Raw genomic sequence first — 13,111 nt, 5'->3', positions numbered from 1 at the left:
GAAGGGAAGAGTCCATTGGGATGTTGGGTCTGGGTCCTGACTCCTCATTTTGCTTCTCCAGGATGTCTCAGGAGAATGACACATGGAAGAAAGAGTGAGTGGGGGAAATGAGATGGGCAGGGGTGGAGATGGAGGTGCAAGGGGGAACTCAAAGTTTGAATATGCCCACACCTACTCAGCTCTGGTCTCATAATGATGTTTGCAGGTTCAGCACCATTGGCCTTGCAGGAAGGGCCTGGGGGCTTGGATTTCTGGGTCCTACCTAAAGGGAGGGAGCTACAAATGAGGACTCCTGGGTCTGAAAGAGGAAGGGATGGGGGGTTTGAGTCCTGGGAAAGGAGGGGCCTGGGATCTCTGACTCCTGGATTCTAGACAGGCCAGTGCTGTGAGAAAGAGCTTCAGAACTGGTGGAGCAGGCTCGGGTTCTGCCTCTTCTGTGTCCTCACAAATGTTCAGAACCCTAAGTTGGGCAGGGGGAAGAAGGGGAGGGGCTCTTGGGCAACCAGGGTGCCCTGCTTGCTGTCACTATGAACCTGCACCTCTCTCAGGGCCCTGGGGGATGAGCTTGCCGCCATGAGGCTGCAGAAGCTGGAACAGCAGGTACTGAGCCCAGGAATCCTGCCACTCCCGACTCTTCCATCTTCCATACCTCCCCAGGAGCCCCACCCCCAGGACTTGCTCTGGGACTCCTGGTCCTCGTTGGCTCTCTCGGAGCCTCAAGTTTTGCAATTGGGAAATGAGAAAATAGGAATTTGGGATCCTCAAGAAGCAAACCTTGGTGATGAGACTCCAAAATGTCTAAGGAACAAGGGTTCTGGAGAGCAGGACTCCTAGGTCCTGGGGGAGGAGGGGCCTGGGAGCCAGGACTCCTGGATCTAAGGAAGGAGTTGCTGAGGGACTGAAGGCCTGGAACTCTCCCACCGATGCAGGACGCCCCTTGCCCCAGGCCCCCTTTCACCCATGTCTTCTGGTCCGGTTCCAACCCTCCCATTCCCGCCCATACACCCTTTTCCCGCTCCCGCAGCGGCGGCTGTTTGAGATGAAGCAGCGACGGAAGCGCCAAGAGCCCCTCATGGTTCAGGCCAATCCTGACGCTTCCCTGCGGCCCCGGCGACCGCGGCAGCGGGAGGAGCGCTTCTCGGGTGACAGCGGTGAGGAAAGGTTCCCAGGGTCGGGCAGGAGCACAGCCCTGGAGGGAGGGGTCTGTGGGAGTGCGGGGCCTAAAGGGCTTAGAGGGGAAGGGCCTGGCGGAGCCCTGGGGCGGGGACTTGTAGAGCACGGGAGCGGGGCCTGACAGAACCCTTGGGTGGAGCCCAGCAGAGCCTGAGTGCAGGGCCTGTGAGGGCCCAGGGGCAGAACCTGTGAGAGTTCGGGGGCGGGGTCAGGGAGAGCGCGGGTGCGGAGTGTGGTGCAACTAGAGGTGGGGCCCGAAAGAGTCCTGTGATTGGGCTTGTTAGAGCTCCGGGGCGGAGCCTGGGGGAGCCGGGGACCGCCCAGAGAGTGCTGGGCCGGGGCCTGGAAAAGCTCCGGATTGCAGTTAGGCAGAAACCTCATTGCTGAAGTAGGCAAAGCCCGAGGGCCGGGACTGGGTTATTTAGAGCCGAGGTACTGGAGAGCCCGCGTGGGATTGTTTACTCGCGGAATCGAGACAATTTAGCGGTAGGGCTGTGCTTGTTTGAGTCTTGGGATGGAGTTAGGGTTCTGAGTGGGTCTCGGGGGTTTGGGTAGTCAGTCAATCAGGGACGATGTCTCGGAGACCAGTGAGGAGGCGGATCTTCTCAGATGACCGGAATTTGTACATCGTGTTAATGGGCCTCGCCGCACCTTCTCCCAGGCCCCGGGAACCCTTTCCTTCAGGAGAACGTGCCAGAGGCACATCTGCGCCCTGGTGCCCCCAGTGTCCTGAGCACCGTGAGCTGCGGTGGAGATGGCAGTGGCGAGCGTGGACCCCTGGTATCGCCGACAGAAGCAGGTAATCTCAAATCCTTGGGCCGCCTATATACTAGAACTCCACTCCCACTAGAACCCAGGAGTCTGGAACCTCAGCCCTTGCTCTCCAAAGGACCCCCAGGGGCCCCGTTATCCTTCACACCAAGGAGTCCAGGTCCTGAACCTTCTCCTTCTCCAACACGCAAGAATCTGAATCTCCAGCCCTCTCCTCCCCCAGTATTCAGAAATCCCAGTCTCCAGACCCCCTCCCTATCCTGGTTACCAGACAGTTCCGATCTCGAGTTGGAGGAAGTCTCCGTGGAGGATGTTCCTTCCTCACCACCTCCTTATGAAGAGCCTCCGGGGACTCGGCGCAGGGGTTGGCCAGCCCGCCAACGACCTGGTAATTTCTGGGACATTGGGTGAAATCTGGCCCCCTGGTCCATGTGGCAAATCCTCCCCCTTTTTGGTAACAGCTTTGTTGAGATATATTTCACATACTATACAATTCCCTCATTTAAAGTTTACAATTCCATGGTTTTCAGTATATTTACCAAGATGTGCAACAATCACCACAATGAATTCTAGAACATTATCATCACCCACAAAAGAAAGCCCTATACCTTTTATCAGTCAACCCCCGCCCCAATTTCTCCCAGACTTAAGTAACCACTAATCTAATTTCTGTCTCTTTAGATTTGCCTATTTTGGATATTTCTATATTCATATATAGAATAATACAGTATATAATCGTTTGTGATTGGCTTCTTTTGCTTAGCATGCTTTCAATGTTCATCTATGTTGTAGCATTATCAGTATTTCATTCCTTTTTATTTCTTAATATTCTATTGTGGTGACATTTCCTTTTATTCTCACGACATGACCAACGATTTCAATAACAGGACTCTGGGTTATCACCCCAAACTCCGCTCCCTCCTCCCATTTTAGTTCCCCAGTCTCCCGGATGCTCTCTCTGGGACAAGGGAAAGAGAGGACTCTAACTCCTCCCTGTCCTTAGATCCAGAGCAGTCAGAGACTTCTCAGCTTGTATAGACCCCTGTGCACATGGGGGAGGAGGAGGACCTGGCAAGTGAGGTTGATGAGAAATAAGTAGGGGTCGGAAACCCAAGAGTTCTGGCCTTCTCCAGCTAGCACTGATGACCTTGTCCCGAGCTCCTGGGACCCAGGTGTCCTGAGCTCAGTCTTCTTCGGGCTTCTTCCACCCCTTAGGGGGCAGTGCTGAGGACGAGAGCGAATCCCAGGATGCTGGAGATGAATACGAGGTGCCCAGTCCGAGACCAAACCCTGGAATGGATGGTGACGGGGGCCATGGAGACTTGGCCTCCAACAAGGTGGGAGGTGGCACAGGCAATAAGGATATAGGAGGAGGAGGGCTAGTTTCGGACTCTAGGGGGGACGGGACTCTAAAATTCTGCAGCCCAGTCAAGGGCCCTTTTTACTGGTGAGTGGAACCTGTTATGTTTGTGCTAGCAGAGGCTCTATGGGTGCACCATTTATTGAGTCAATCTAGAGGATTTGAATTGATGTGAGCATATACATTAAAACCCAGCCCCTCGAAAGGCAGCGAGCTTTGGAGACGGTGAGAAAGGGCCAATTGGCAATCACTTTGCTACTGATGAAAGTGAGATAGTTTCAGTTGAGTAGCTCTGGGCGGTACTATATGTTATCTAGACCCAATGAGCATTGGTATTAGAGGAATGGGCAGTGCTTTCAAAGGGATTCTCCAATCGGTAGGTGGAATGGGTGTGGCTGCAGAGGGAGGCTAATGGTGCTGGCCAATCAACACATGAAGAGGGCTTGGCGGGGTGGGCCCCTTGAACGTATTGGCCAATTAGCAGGTGGCTGAGATGCTTGACCAATAGACAGAAAACTGGGTCGAGAGAGGGCGTAACCCTGAGCTGGGATGGCCAATCGCTAGTTGGCAAGGCGGGGGGAGGGCGGGTCTCGGCTGTCCCTCAACTTGAATTTGGCGCGTGGGCTAGGGCGAAGACCTGGAAGAGAAGAAAGAGGAGTCGGAGTCTACAGTGAGGAACTCCCCATGGGCGGCCGACGAGGAGGTGTCCGAGGCCTCGGAAGGCGCGGGCGGCGCGGGCAACAGCGATGTGGGGAGCTCGCTCCGCTCGCCTCCCTGCGCCCCAGGCCCTCGGCTGGGCGAGGACATGGAAGCGTATGTGCTGCGGCCAGCGCTGCGCGGTCGCACGGTGCAGTGTCGCATCAGCCGCGACAAGCGCGGGGTAGACAAGGGCATGTTCCCTTTCTACTATCTCTACCTGGAGGCGGCCGACGGCCGAAAGGTGCGGTCTGGCAGCCTCGGAAGCAAGTCCCACCTCCCAAGGGCAAGTCCCGCCCCTTTCTGAGCGAGGTCAAGACTTAGGCGAATCCAGGCCTTGCTCGTCATTGAACTAGGACTAGTCAGCTCCAGCGCCAAGTCCTGCCCTTCACAACACTAGGCTTCTTTCCTCTCAGAGACCGATAGGCCCTCCCCATCCCATAATATAGCCCTGTCCACTCTCGAGTTGGGCCCGCCTTTCTCAAAGCTAGGCCACGCCCTGTCGGGAGGTCCCAAGCCCCACCCCTTACACCCCTTACCCTCGTGAGGTACTGGCCCCATCTTTGTCGATCCAAGTCTGGCCCCTCAATGAGCCTTCTGTGTTATCAGGCCCCACCCAATCCTGGGACAGGCCCCGCCTCTCAGGAGCCAAGCCCCTTCCTTCGTGGATTTTCCACCTATAGCCAAGCGACTCCCCTCTCAGTCTGGCCATTCCTCTCTCAAGTCTGGCCGCTTCTCCTCAATTACTCATTCTCTCCCAGAAAGAGGCTTTTCCCCTACTCAGTGCCAGACCTGGTTTTTCCCAGATGAAACACCTACTGAAGTCCTGCTGCGATGTTCCAAGTGAGGCTCTTCCCTATTCTCCAAAGCCAGGCCCTGCCTGGGCTCAGCCCCAACCCTGCACCCAATGGCCGAAGGAATAAGGGGGAGATATTAAGATGTGAAATGAAGCTCCCCATTCAGGACCCAGCTGATGACTTCCTTCAGTGAGAACCGCATCTCCCAGCAAGCCTTGGGACGCTTATTGCTCCATTACCCTTTCCTCTGTCTTGGGGACATGGTGTTTCCTTGCTTTGGACCCCTCGCCCTAGCCAAATACCAGAAATCGATTCTAATGGGCTGTTTCTCACATCCACAGCACTTCCTTCTGGCTGGGCGCAAGAGAAAAAGGAGCAAAACCTCTAATTACCTCGTCTCCCTGGACCCCACAGACCTATCTCGGGATGGGGACAATTTTGTGGGCAAAGTCAGGTGGGCAGAGTCCTGATGTGTGTGATAAAACAGGTGGCAGAGGGCCGGGGGTTGGGGGGGAGGGGACAGTTGAACTACATTTCCCAGCGGGCTGTAGAGTACAAGTTCCACCTGCCCTAGAACTTTTTCTCTTGGGGACTGATGGGTTTTGTAGTTCTTCAAGTTGCAACCCCGGGGTGGTTGGGAATAGAACCGAAGGCTTTGGAGCAGAGGCTGGCATTTAAGACATTTGACTTCTTGAGAGACACGGGGCTGGCATTCCTAAGTTCCTGTGGGAGAAGAGAGCTGGGATATGTGAGTTCTTTTGTCTTGGAAGAGCGTTCCTAAAGGGCCAAGGCAGGAGGCTAAAATCATGGCTCACCAAAGAAAGAGAGGGGGCTGGGACTAGATACATGGAACATGGAACATGAGTCTTTTGTAGAGGATTGATCGGAAGAGTTCATGAGATGACATGGGAAAGCAGTTAATGTAAAACAGGAATAATTATTATTTTTATTCTGACCACTTCCCTCCTGGAGCAGATCTAATGTCTTGGGCACCAAATTCACCATCTTCGACAATGGGGTGAATCCAGAAAGGAAGAATTTTGTCCCAGAGACTGCTCGGATCAGGGAGGAGCTGGGGGCTGTGTGTTATGTGAGTGTCCGGGAGACGAGAGAGAGTGGAGCAGGACGGTGGGGAGGGAGAAAGAAGCAGGCCAAATGGAGCATACTACCCTCAGGAGACCAACGTCTTGGGATTCCGAGGGCCCCGGAAAATGACTGTGATCATTCCAGGAATCGACGCCCAGAACCAGAGAATCAGTGTCCAGCCACAAAATGTGAGTCCGCCAAGGTTGAGTGTCTCTGGGTCAATGGGGAGGAAGGGCTGGGGGACCGGCCATAGGTCCTAAGGGGAGAGGGAGCCGATGGATTGCATAGGGTCATATATGAAGCCGGGAGGACTTTGTCAGACTTATGTTTCTCAGGAGGGAGAGCCTAGGGACTCAAAATTCTGCGTCTGGAGAAAAAAAGCTGGTTGGTAGTTGGTTAACCACGTCCCCTACTTTACCCTCTAGGAACAGGAGTCGCTACTGAGTCGCCTCCAACGGGGGGCCAGCCAGGGGCTGGTCCTGCTGCAAAATAAAGCCCCATCGTGGAGCGACGAGAGCGGCGCCTACGTGCTCAATTTTCATGGTCGCGTCACTAGGACGTCGGTCAAGAACTTCCAGATCATGCATCCGGATGACCGTGAGCTCCTAGGAACTGGTTTACCTGGGCAAGGGAGCAGGACGAGAACTACTTCTCCCATTAGCACTTGAGCGTTTTTCTAGGCAGGGCCGACTCCACGCTATTGCAAAGCCTATTGGGAAGTGTAGTTTACAAGGCCCTCTGTCATGTAAACTGCACTTCCGGAGGATTCCGCGCATAGTGAGGGCGCCGCACAGCCTCTCGGGAGTCGTAGTTCTCGCGGCTCAGAGGCCCGCGGCAGGGAAATGACACCCGCTCCTCTTAGTTCCTGACTTCCTTCTCAGCGGACTACCTGGTGCTCCAGTTCGGTCGCGTAGCCCCAGACACGTTCACCATGGACTTCCGCTTCCCACTTTGTCCGCTCCAAGCCTTCGCCATCTGCTTGTCCAGTTTTGATGGGAAGCTGGCATGTGAGTAATTCAATGAAATACTCTCATCAGCTTGTGTGCCTGCTCATTTGGAGAAAGGGCCCCAGCGTGCCTTCTTTTGCACCAGTTTACTAATAACCAACACTTATTAGACGCCGCCTGGGTGCCCCGTCCTGTGCTCTAGGCAGTGGGCTGTTCGGCAGCACTTGCTCTCCTGAAATCACAGTCCGATCATGGGGAATGGGTCTTAAACAACAAAAAAATCAAAATGCTCATCTGCTATGAACGAGGAAGGCACACAAGTTGGCTGGGTCAGAGCAAGATATCTCTTTAAAAAAAAATTTTTTCATCTACATCTGAAGAATCACAAGGAACTAGCTGAGCCAGAGGAGTCAGGGACGGGAACAGACAGTAGCCACAGCTCATACAGAGGTCTTAAGGTGGAAGGGGGCTTGGTCGGTTTGGGAATGAAAGGATAGTGTAGCAGGAGCCTGGGGAACCAATGGGGAGGGGCAAGGTATGAGGCTGGATAGGGTGCAGGACGTTTGGGCCACTCTTTTTTTTTTAAAATTAATTAATTAATTTTATTTATTTATTTTATTTTTGGCTGCGTTGGGTCTTCGTTGCTCTGCGCCGGCTTTCTCTAGTTGTGGTGAGTGGGAGCTACTCTTCGTTGCGGTGCGTGGGCTTCTCATCCTGGTGGCTTCTCTTGTTGCGGAGCACGGGCCCTAGCCACATGGGCTTCAGTAGTTGTGGCATGCAGGCTCAGTAGTTGTGGCACGCAGGCTCTAGAGTGCAGGCTCAGTAGTTGTGGCGCACGGGCTTAGTTGCTCCATGGCATGTGGGATCTTCCTGGAACAGGGCTCGAACCTGTGTTCCCTGCACTGGCAGGCGGATTCTTAACCACTGCGCCACCAGGGAAGCCTGGGCCTTTTTTTTTTTTTTTCCAAGCCTCTGTTGTTTTTTTTTTTTACTCGTTAGTTCCTCTTAATATTTTTTTATTATTATTTATTTTTTGGCTGTGTTGGGTCTTCGTTGCTGTGCACGGGCTTTCTCTAGTTGTGGTGAGTGGGAGCTACTCTTTGTTGCGGTGCGCGGGCTTCTCATTGCAGTGGCTTCTCTTATTGCGGAGCACGGGCTCTAGGTGCGCGGGCTTCAGTAGTTGTGGCACATGGACTTAATTGCTCCGCAGCATGTGGGATCTTCCCAGACCAGGGCTCGAACCCGTGTGCCCTGCATTGGCAGGCGGATTCTTAACCACTGAGCCACCAGGGAAGCCCCCCAGGCCACCTTTGTTTGAACTGCTGTGAAGAGTTCTAAGCTGGTGAGGTAAAGTAGGATTGGTAGTTGAAGACATCCCTGAGAGTGAGAATAAATACTAGCCAACACTTATATGTTATTTGACAAACATTGTTTTAATTATGACTTCCTTTGGGGCCTTACAAACTTATAAGGTATGTGCAATTGTTAGCCGCATTTTACAGATAAGGAAACTGAGTCTATGGACACAGGATTTATAAATGTGAAATCAGGCCCACTCATAAATGTGAAAGCCTTGAGGAACTCAGCACATCTGCCAGTAGGAGGATGAGTCTTTGTATTCCAGGGACACACAGAAAACTGGAGCTTAACCCTTTTTTGGTGAGTCCAGTTCCCAGCCGCCTTGGGGAGATAACTGTCCGGGGTTTAATCAAATTTAGGTGGAAGCCAAAGAAAAACGACAAAACCCACCACTCCTTAGTTCAAAAGAAGCCTCGGAATGGGAAGAGGCAAATTCAAGGGATGATGGGAAATGTAGTTTATCCTCTATTGAGAGGCTCGCCTTTATGCTGTTCCCCCGCAACTGTTTTGGGGACCCAGGAGTAGTGGATGGTGTCAGTTCAGACACACACGGAGACGCTGCTCACTATGAAAAGCTTTATTCCTTATATAAACCAACACTTAAAAAAATAAATAGTTAATAACACGAAAACTACTTCATCTTAGCCACGCCCCCCACTGAGGTCCAGGCAAGGAGACACACAGGGAGGAGATGGAGAGGCCAGAATGTGGCTCAAAGGCGTGGTCTGCATGGGCGACATGGGTAAGGTCGGGGTAGGGGCAGGTATGGTGGCCAGAGAAGTGGGAGGGTTCCCGAGGCGTGCCCAGGCCCTGGCCCGGGCGGCAGGGGTGAGGTAGGGACCCAGCTCCTCTTGGGCTTGGGCGATGCGTCGGGCAAAGCGGCTGCGATCCCGGGCGAACTGCTCCCAGGGGCCTCTGCGGGCGGCCTGGGCGGGTCCCGCCCATACAGCCAGGAGATGGACGGAGACCTTCTCAGAGAAGCGCACCTGGAGATGGACCGGCACAGACATGGGGAGACACAGAGATACAGACACAAGATACAAACGGCCACAGGTTGGGGGGTGTGGGGAGAGGGAGGGAGAGAGAGAGAGAGAGAGAACCAAACAAAAATTAGTTGCACAACAACGCTTGTTATCTGGCTAGTCATTCACCTGCCAGCGGATCCTCCATCTGACTCACTGAAGATGGAGGTAGTTCCCTGGGGTTGACATCAGCGCAGCTGCTCCTCCCTCCCACAAGGGCCCAGCCTCTTGCAAAGGATTGCATTACAGTGAACACAGCCGTCCCAACGGAGCTCACATGCAACCCTCTGCAACACGGGGGACCCAGGAATCGGGGCCTCCAGCCCTTTGGCCCCCAGGGCTGAGTTCCAGTTCCCAGCCCCCTCCTCGCTAACCTCATGAATCTGAGCCCTCAGCACCCACCTTTCTGGTCTTTAGGGGAGGCTCAGGGTCCCGATGCCTGGTGGGGGTTTCTGCAGACTTGAGCCGCGTTTGCAGACGGAGGGGCAGCGGAGGAGGAGCCCAAGGAGGTGGGGCCTTCTCTCCAGGTAAATAGATGGCCACTCGGAAGGGGCAGGGCTCAGCTTCTCCCCACTCTGTGGCAGCTTCCCCTCCCTCTGCTTCCTCTCCAGGCTGATATATCCGGTCCCTGAAGAGGGCACTCTGGGCCTGAAGGGAGGGACTTGGTTCCAAGTCAGCTGCTTCTGATTCATCGTCTTCATCCTCATTCTCATCCTCACACTCACTTTCCTCCTCTGTGTCCTCTCCTGGTCGGTACACCCAGGCGCTCAGGAAGGCACTTGTGGGTGGGATGGAAGAGGAGGCGTCAGCTTCTCCTGCATCACGGTCCTCCTCCTCCTCTTCTTCCTCTGTGATCGCACTGGATTGATGCTGCCAGGTCCTGAGCGGGGGCCTCTGGGCTAGAATTGAGGAGTGTGGCTCTGGGTCAGCTTCTCCTTTCTCAGCTTTTTTGGCCTTCTCCTCCTCAGGCTCCCCTCCTGAACAACACTCCCGGGCCCTGAGGTGGGAGCCTGCAGATGAGGGGCAAATGGAGGTCTTCGTGGCTGCTTTATTCTCTGTTCTCTCTTCTTCTGTGGCTCCATCCACGGGGCAGCACACCCAAGCTCTGGGCTTGGATCTCAGAGCTAAGGGAGAGGTAGATGTTCTAGGAGCTTCTTTATTTACAGCTTCTTCATCCTCCTCCTCCCCCTCCTCTTCCTCTTCCTCCACCCCTGGACAACACTCCCAGTGTGATGGAGGAAAAGAGAACGTGATCACTTCTTTATCTTCAGTAACCCCTTCTTCCTTAGATTCCTCCTCCCCAGGAAGGTCTTGCAGGGATGTTACCAGAAGGCTGGGGGACAGGGGAGCAGGCTGGCCATCCATAAATTCACTTCCCTGCTCTCTAGGGACACTGGTTGCTTCTTCCCTGCCATACTCTTCGTCATCATCATCTGAAAGTCCCCAGCCTTCAAGAAGAGAACACTTGGTTTCCAGGTCAGGGCAGGCCCCCCGGGATGCTTCTCCATCCTCCTCAGCTGCTCCACTGTCTCCAGTCTCCTCTTGAGGGTGCCTGACCTTGGGGGCATGGTGAGTGGCCAGAGAAGCCTTAGCTTCTCCCTCCGGGACAGCTTCTCCCTGATCTGTTCTGGTTACTGCTTCCACCAACCAGGGCTCTGGAGATCCTGGGCCTCTCAGGTGGCTCCAGGCCCAGCTGAGAAGGCCCACCAGCGGGGACAGGAGATAGAAGGGGTGGGTATCCCTCCAGGGGGCAGGCTGATGGGGCGCTTGGCCTGGGGCCATCTGTCTAGACTGGGAAAAAGGGAGAAAAAAAAAGGAATCAAGTTTAGAAGCCATTTAGGAGATAGTATCAGAGGATGACCTTGAGTCATAGCAACGGAAATAGTAACAAATAGCAAAGTAACAAATAGCAACAGGAGAGTCCCCGCCCCACATTCCTTTCTGATCCCAGCCACTCCCATCTCCCCATTCTCTCTGTCCTTAGCTCAACAAGCCCCTAGCCTCATCTGCTCTCAGACCCATAAGTCTTAGTCCCAAGAAGAGAGAACACAGGTCCTCTACTTGCTTCTCTTGGGGACAAAGTCCTGGTCCCTGCTTCTCGCACCCTCCTGAGGATTGACAAATCAGACCCCCATCACCCTCCTCCCTCGGAGACTCAAAAATTCCGATCCCCAGATGGTTCCTTCATTGGGGACCCAAGAGCCTGGCTCCCAGACCCCTCTTCCGTCTGGCTCAGAACTCCAAGTTCCCAATTCCTTCTGCTTCCTAAGTCCGAGCCCTGGGGTCCGTCCCACCCCTCCATACACAAGAGTTCAGGTTCCCAGGCCCTCCTTAGGACCCAGGAGTCCGGGCCCCGAACCCTCCTATTTCGGAACCCAGAAGTCTGAGCTCCCTCCTCATAACTGACCAGCAGTCTGATCCCAGCTCCCAAACCCCTGGGGACCTAGGTGTTCCGACCCCCCAACTCACCGGCTCGGGACCGTGAGTCACCCTGGGGGCAGGAGCGCCGGCTGGGGCTGCCACAAGGGATCACAGGTTCGGATGGCTCGGGAGGCCAGCGCGTTCATCTCGCCCTCCGGCGTTGGGCTCGGGGGACTCAAGTTGTCACCGGCTGCTGCAAGTGCTATCGCGACAAAAGGGCGCGGGATCGTGCCGGGAGACGCATAAAGACAAACAAGTGAGATACAGAACGGGTTTGCGCTGACGCTACCCGCAGGGCTTTTATAGGCCAACGCAGCCGGACGTGCTAACGTCAAGAGGGGAGGCGGGGTTTCAAAACGTAAACGTGAGGATCTGAGCGGAAAACAAGGTTGGACTTCTCGCGGAGATTCCAGGCTTTGTGACGTCACGGCGGCGGCGGCGTTTCCAAGCGTGGCCACGCCCCAAGCAAGCGAGCTGTCACTCAAACACGTGGACTGCTTAAGCAGTGAGGGAGCTCGCTTAACCCCTGTTCCAGGCAAATGCCTCCCCCCCTATTTAACCAGCAGGCCCCAGTCTAGGGTCTCCCACTTTCCCATCCGGTCGGCTTCTTACCCGGTGTGGGAGAGTATTATTGTTTCCATTTCACAGATGGAGAAACTGAGGCTTGGGAATGAAATCACTTGCTCAAGGTGATCACAGCAGAGTCTAGATTCATTGCAAAAGAGACAGAATGTGTAAGCCCCCTGAAGGCGGGCACCCTGCATTGCTCACTGCCTGGCACATAGTAGGTGCTCAACAAATATGTGGTGAGGGGATACTAAACCAAAAACTCAGACCCCTTCCCTGTCTCAGGCACAAGGTTCCACTCTTAGGTTTCACCTGCTTCAAATTTGTACAAAACCTCTGCTTACACAAACTGGAATTCTGGCTGGGGAGCACCAACGGAACCTCATGGGAGAGTGGGGTCTTCTGCCACAAATTCCAGGCCCAGGGACACAACCCCAGTCAAGCCGCACCACCCACCCCTGACCTGGTCCGTAATGTTTTCCCTCAAAATACACCCAGAACCCATGTCTCCCTCCTGAGGGGGTCAACCTCAGTCTAGAAGAGAATTCTCATCTGAAACTGAGGTGGAGATTGACACTGGCCATTTGACCATTCTCTCGCCAGCACCCAGGAATCCAGGGCCACTCCCTCCTCACTGGAGGACTTGGATCCATCCACTTAAAGCCACACTTCCAGACCCCCAGGTCTATTCACAGCTCCGGAGCCCTGACTCCTAGCTCACACCTTCCCAGGTACCCAGGAGTCTCAGCCCCCACCCCTTCCAAGATCCTAGCCATCTCCTTTCGGGGGAGGGGCGTGGTGCCCATGACTTAGGCCCCTGACTACCACCAGCCCACTGAGGCCCTGGAGTCCAGGCCCAGCTCCTACTCTCCAAACGTTTAGGAATCCCAGCTTCAGCCTTTACGGGACCCT

The 13,111-nt window shown here is 54.6% G+C and overlaps 2 protein-coding genes across 3 annotated transcripts; one reads left to right on the top strand and one right to left on the bottom strand.

The window, feature by feature from the left end:
* The first annotated feature begins 62 nt into the window (after positions 1-62).
* TULP2 (TUB like protein 2) lies at positions 63-7,068 on the top strand. The gene is made up of 12 exons (XM_061174375.1): positions 63-94; positions 549-600; positions 1,025-1,151; positions 1,835-1,972; positions 2,168-2,332; positions 3,160-3,281; positions 3,933-4,244; positions 5,139-5,251; positions 5,773-5,887; positions 5,973-6,071; positions 6,309-6,480; positions 6,765-7,068. Exons 1-12 carry the CDS (start codon positions 63-65, stop codon positions 6,896-6,898), a joined length of 1,581 nt encoding a protein of 526 aa, XP_061030358.1. The 3' UTR covers positions 6,899-7,068.
* Positions 7,069-8,751: 1,683 nt separating this feature from the next.
* PPP1R15A (protein phosphatase 1 regulatory subunit 15A) lies at positions 8,752-11,914 on the bottom strand. Of its 2 annotated transcripts, none has more exons than XM_061173639.1 (3): positions 11,681-11,914; positions 9,614-11,002; positions 8,752-9,175 (listed from the first exon to the last, which is right to left on the bottom strand). In XM_061173639.1, exons 2-3 carry the CDS (start codon positions 10,991-10,993, stop codon positions 8,831-8,833), a joined length of 1,725 nt encoding a protein of 574 aa, XP_061029622.1. In that variant the 5' UTR covers positions 10,994-11,002; positions 11,681-11,914; the 3' UTR covers positions 8,752-8,830. The 2 variants fall into 2 exon arrangements, with proteins under 2 accessions (XP_061029622.1, XP_061029623.1); XM_061173640.1 differs by having other exon boundaries at positions 9,614-10,997.
* Between the last annotated feature and the right edge of the window lie 1,197 nt (positions 11,915-13,111).

This window comes from Eubalaena glacialis, chromosome 18 (genome assembly GCF_028564815.1).
Source record: "Eubalaena glacialis isolate mEubGla1 chromosome 18, mEubGla1.1.hap2.+ XY, whole genome shotgun sequence".
NCBI lineage: Eukaryota > Metazoa > Chordata > Mammalia > Artiodactyla > Balaenidae > Eubalaena > Eubalaena glacialis.
The sequence above is the reverse complement of the archived record's forward strand: the minus strand, read 5'-3'. Positions and strand labels throughout refer to the sequence as shown.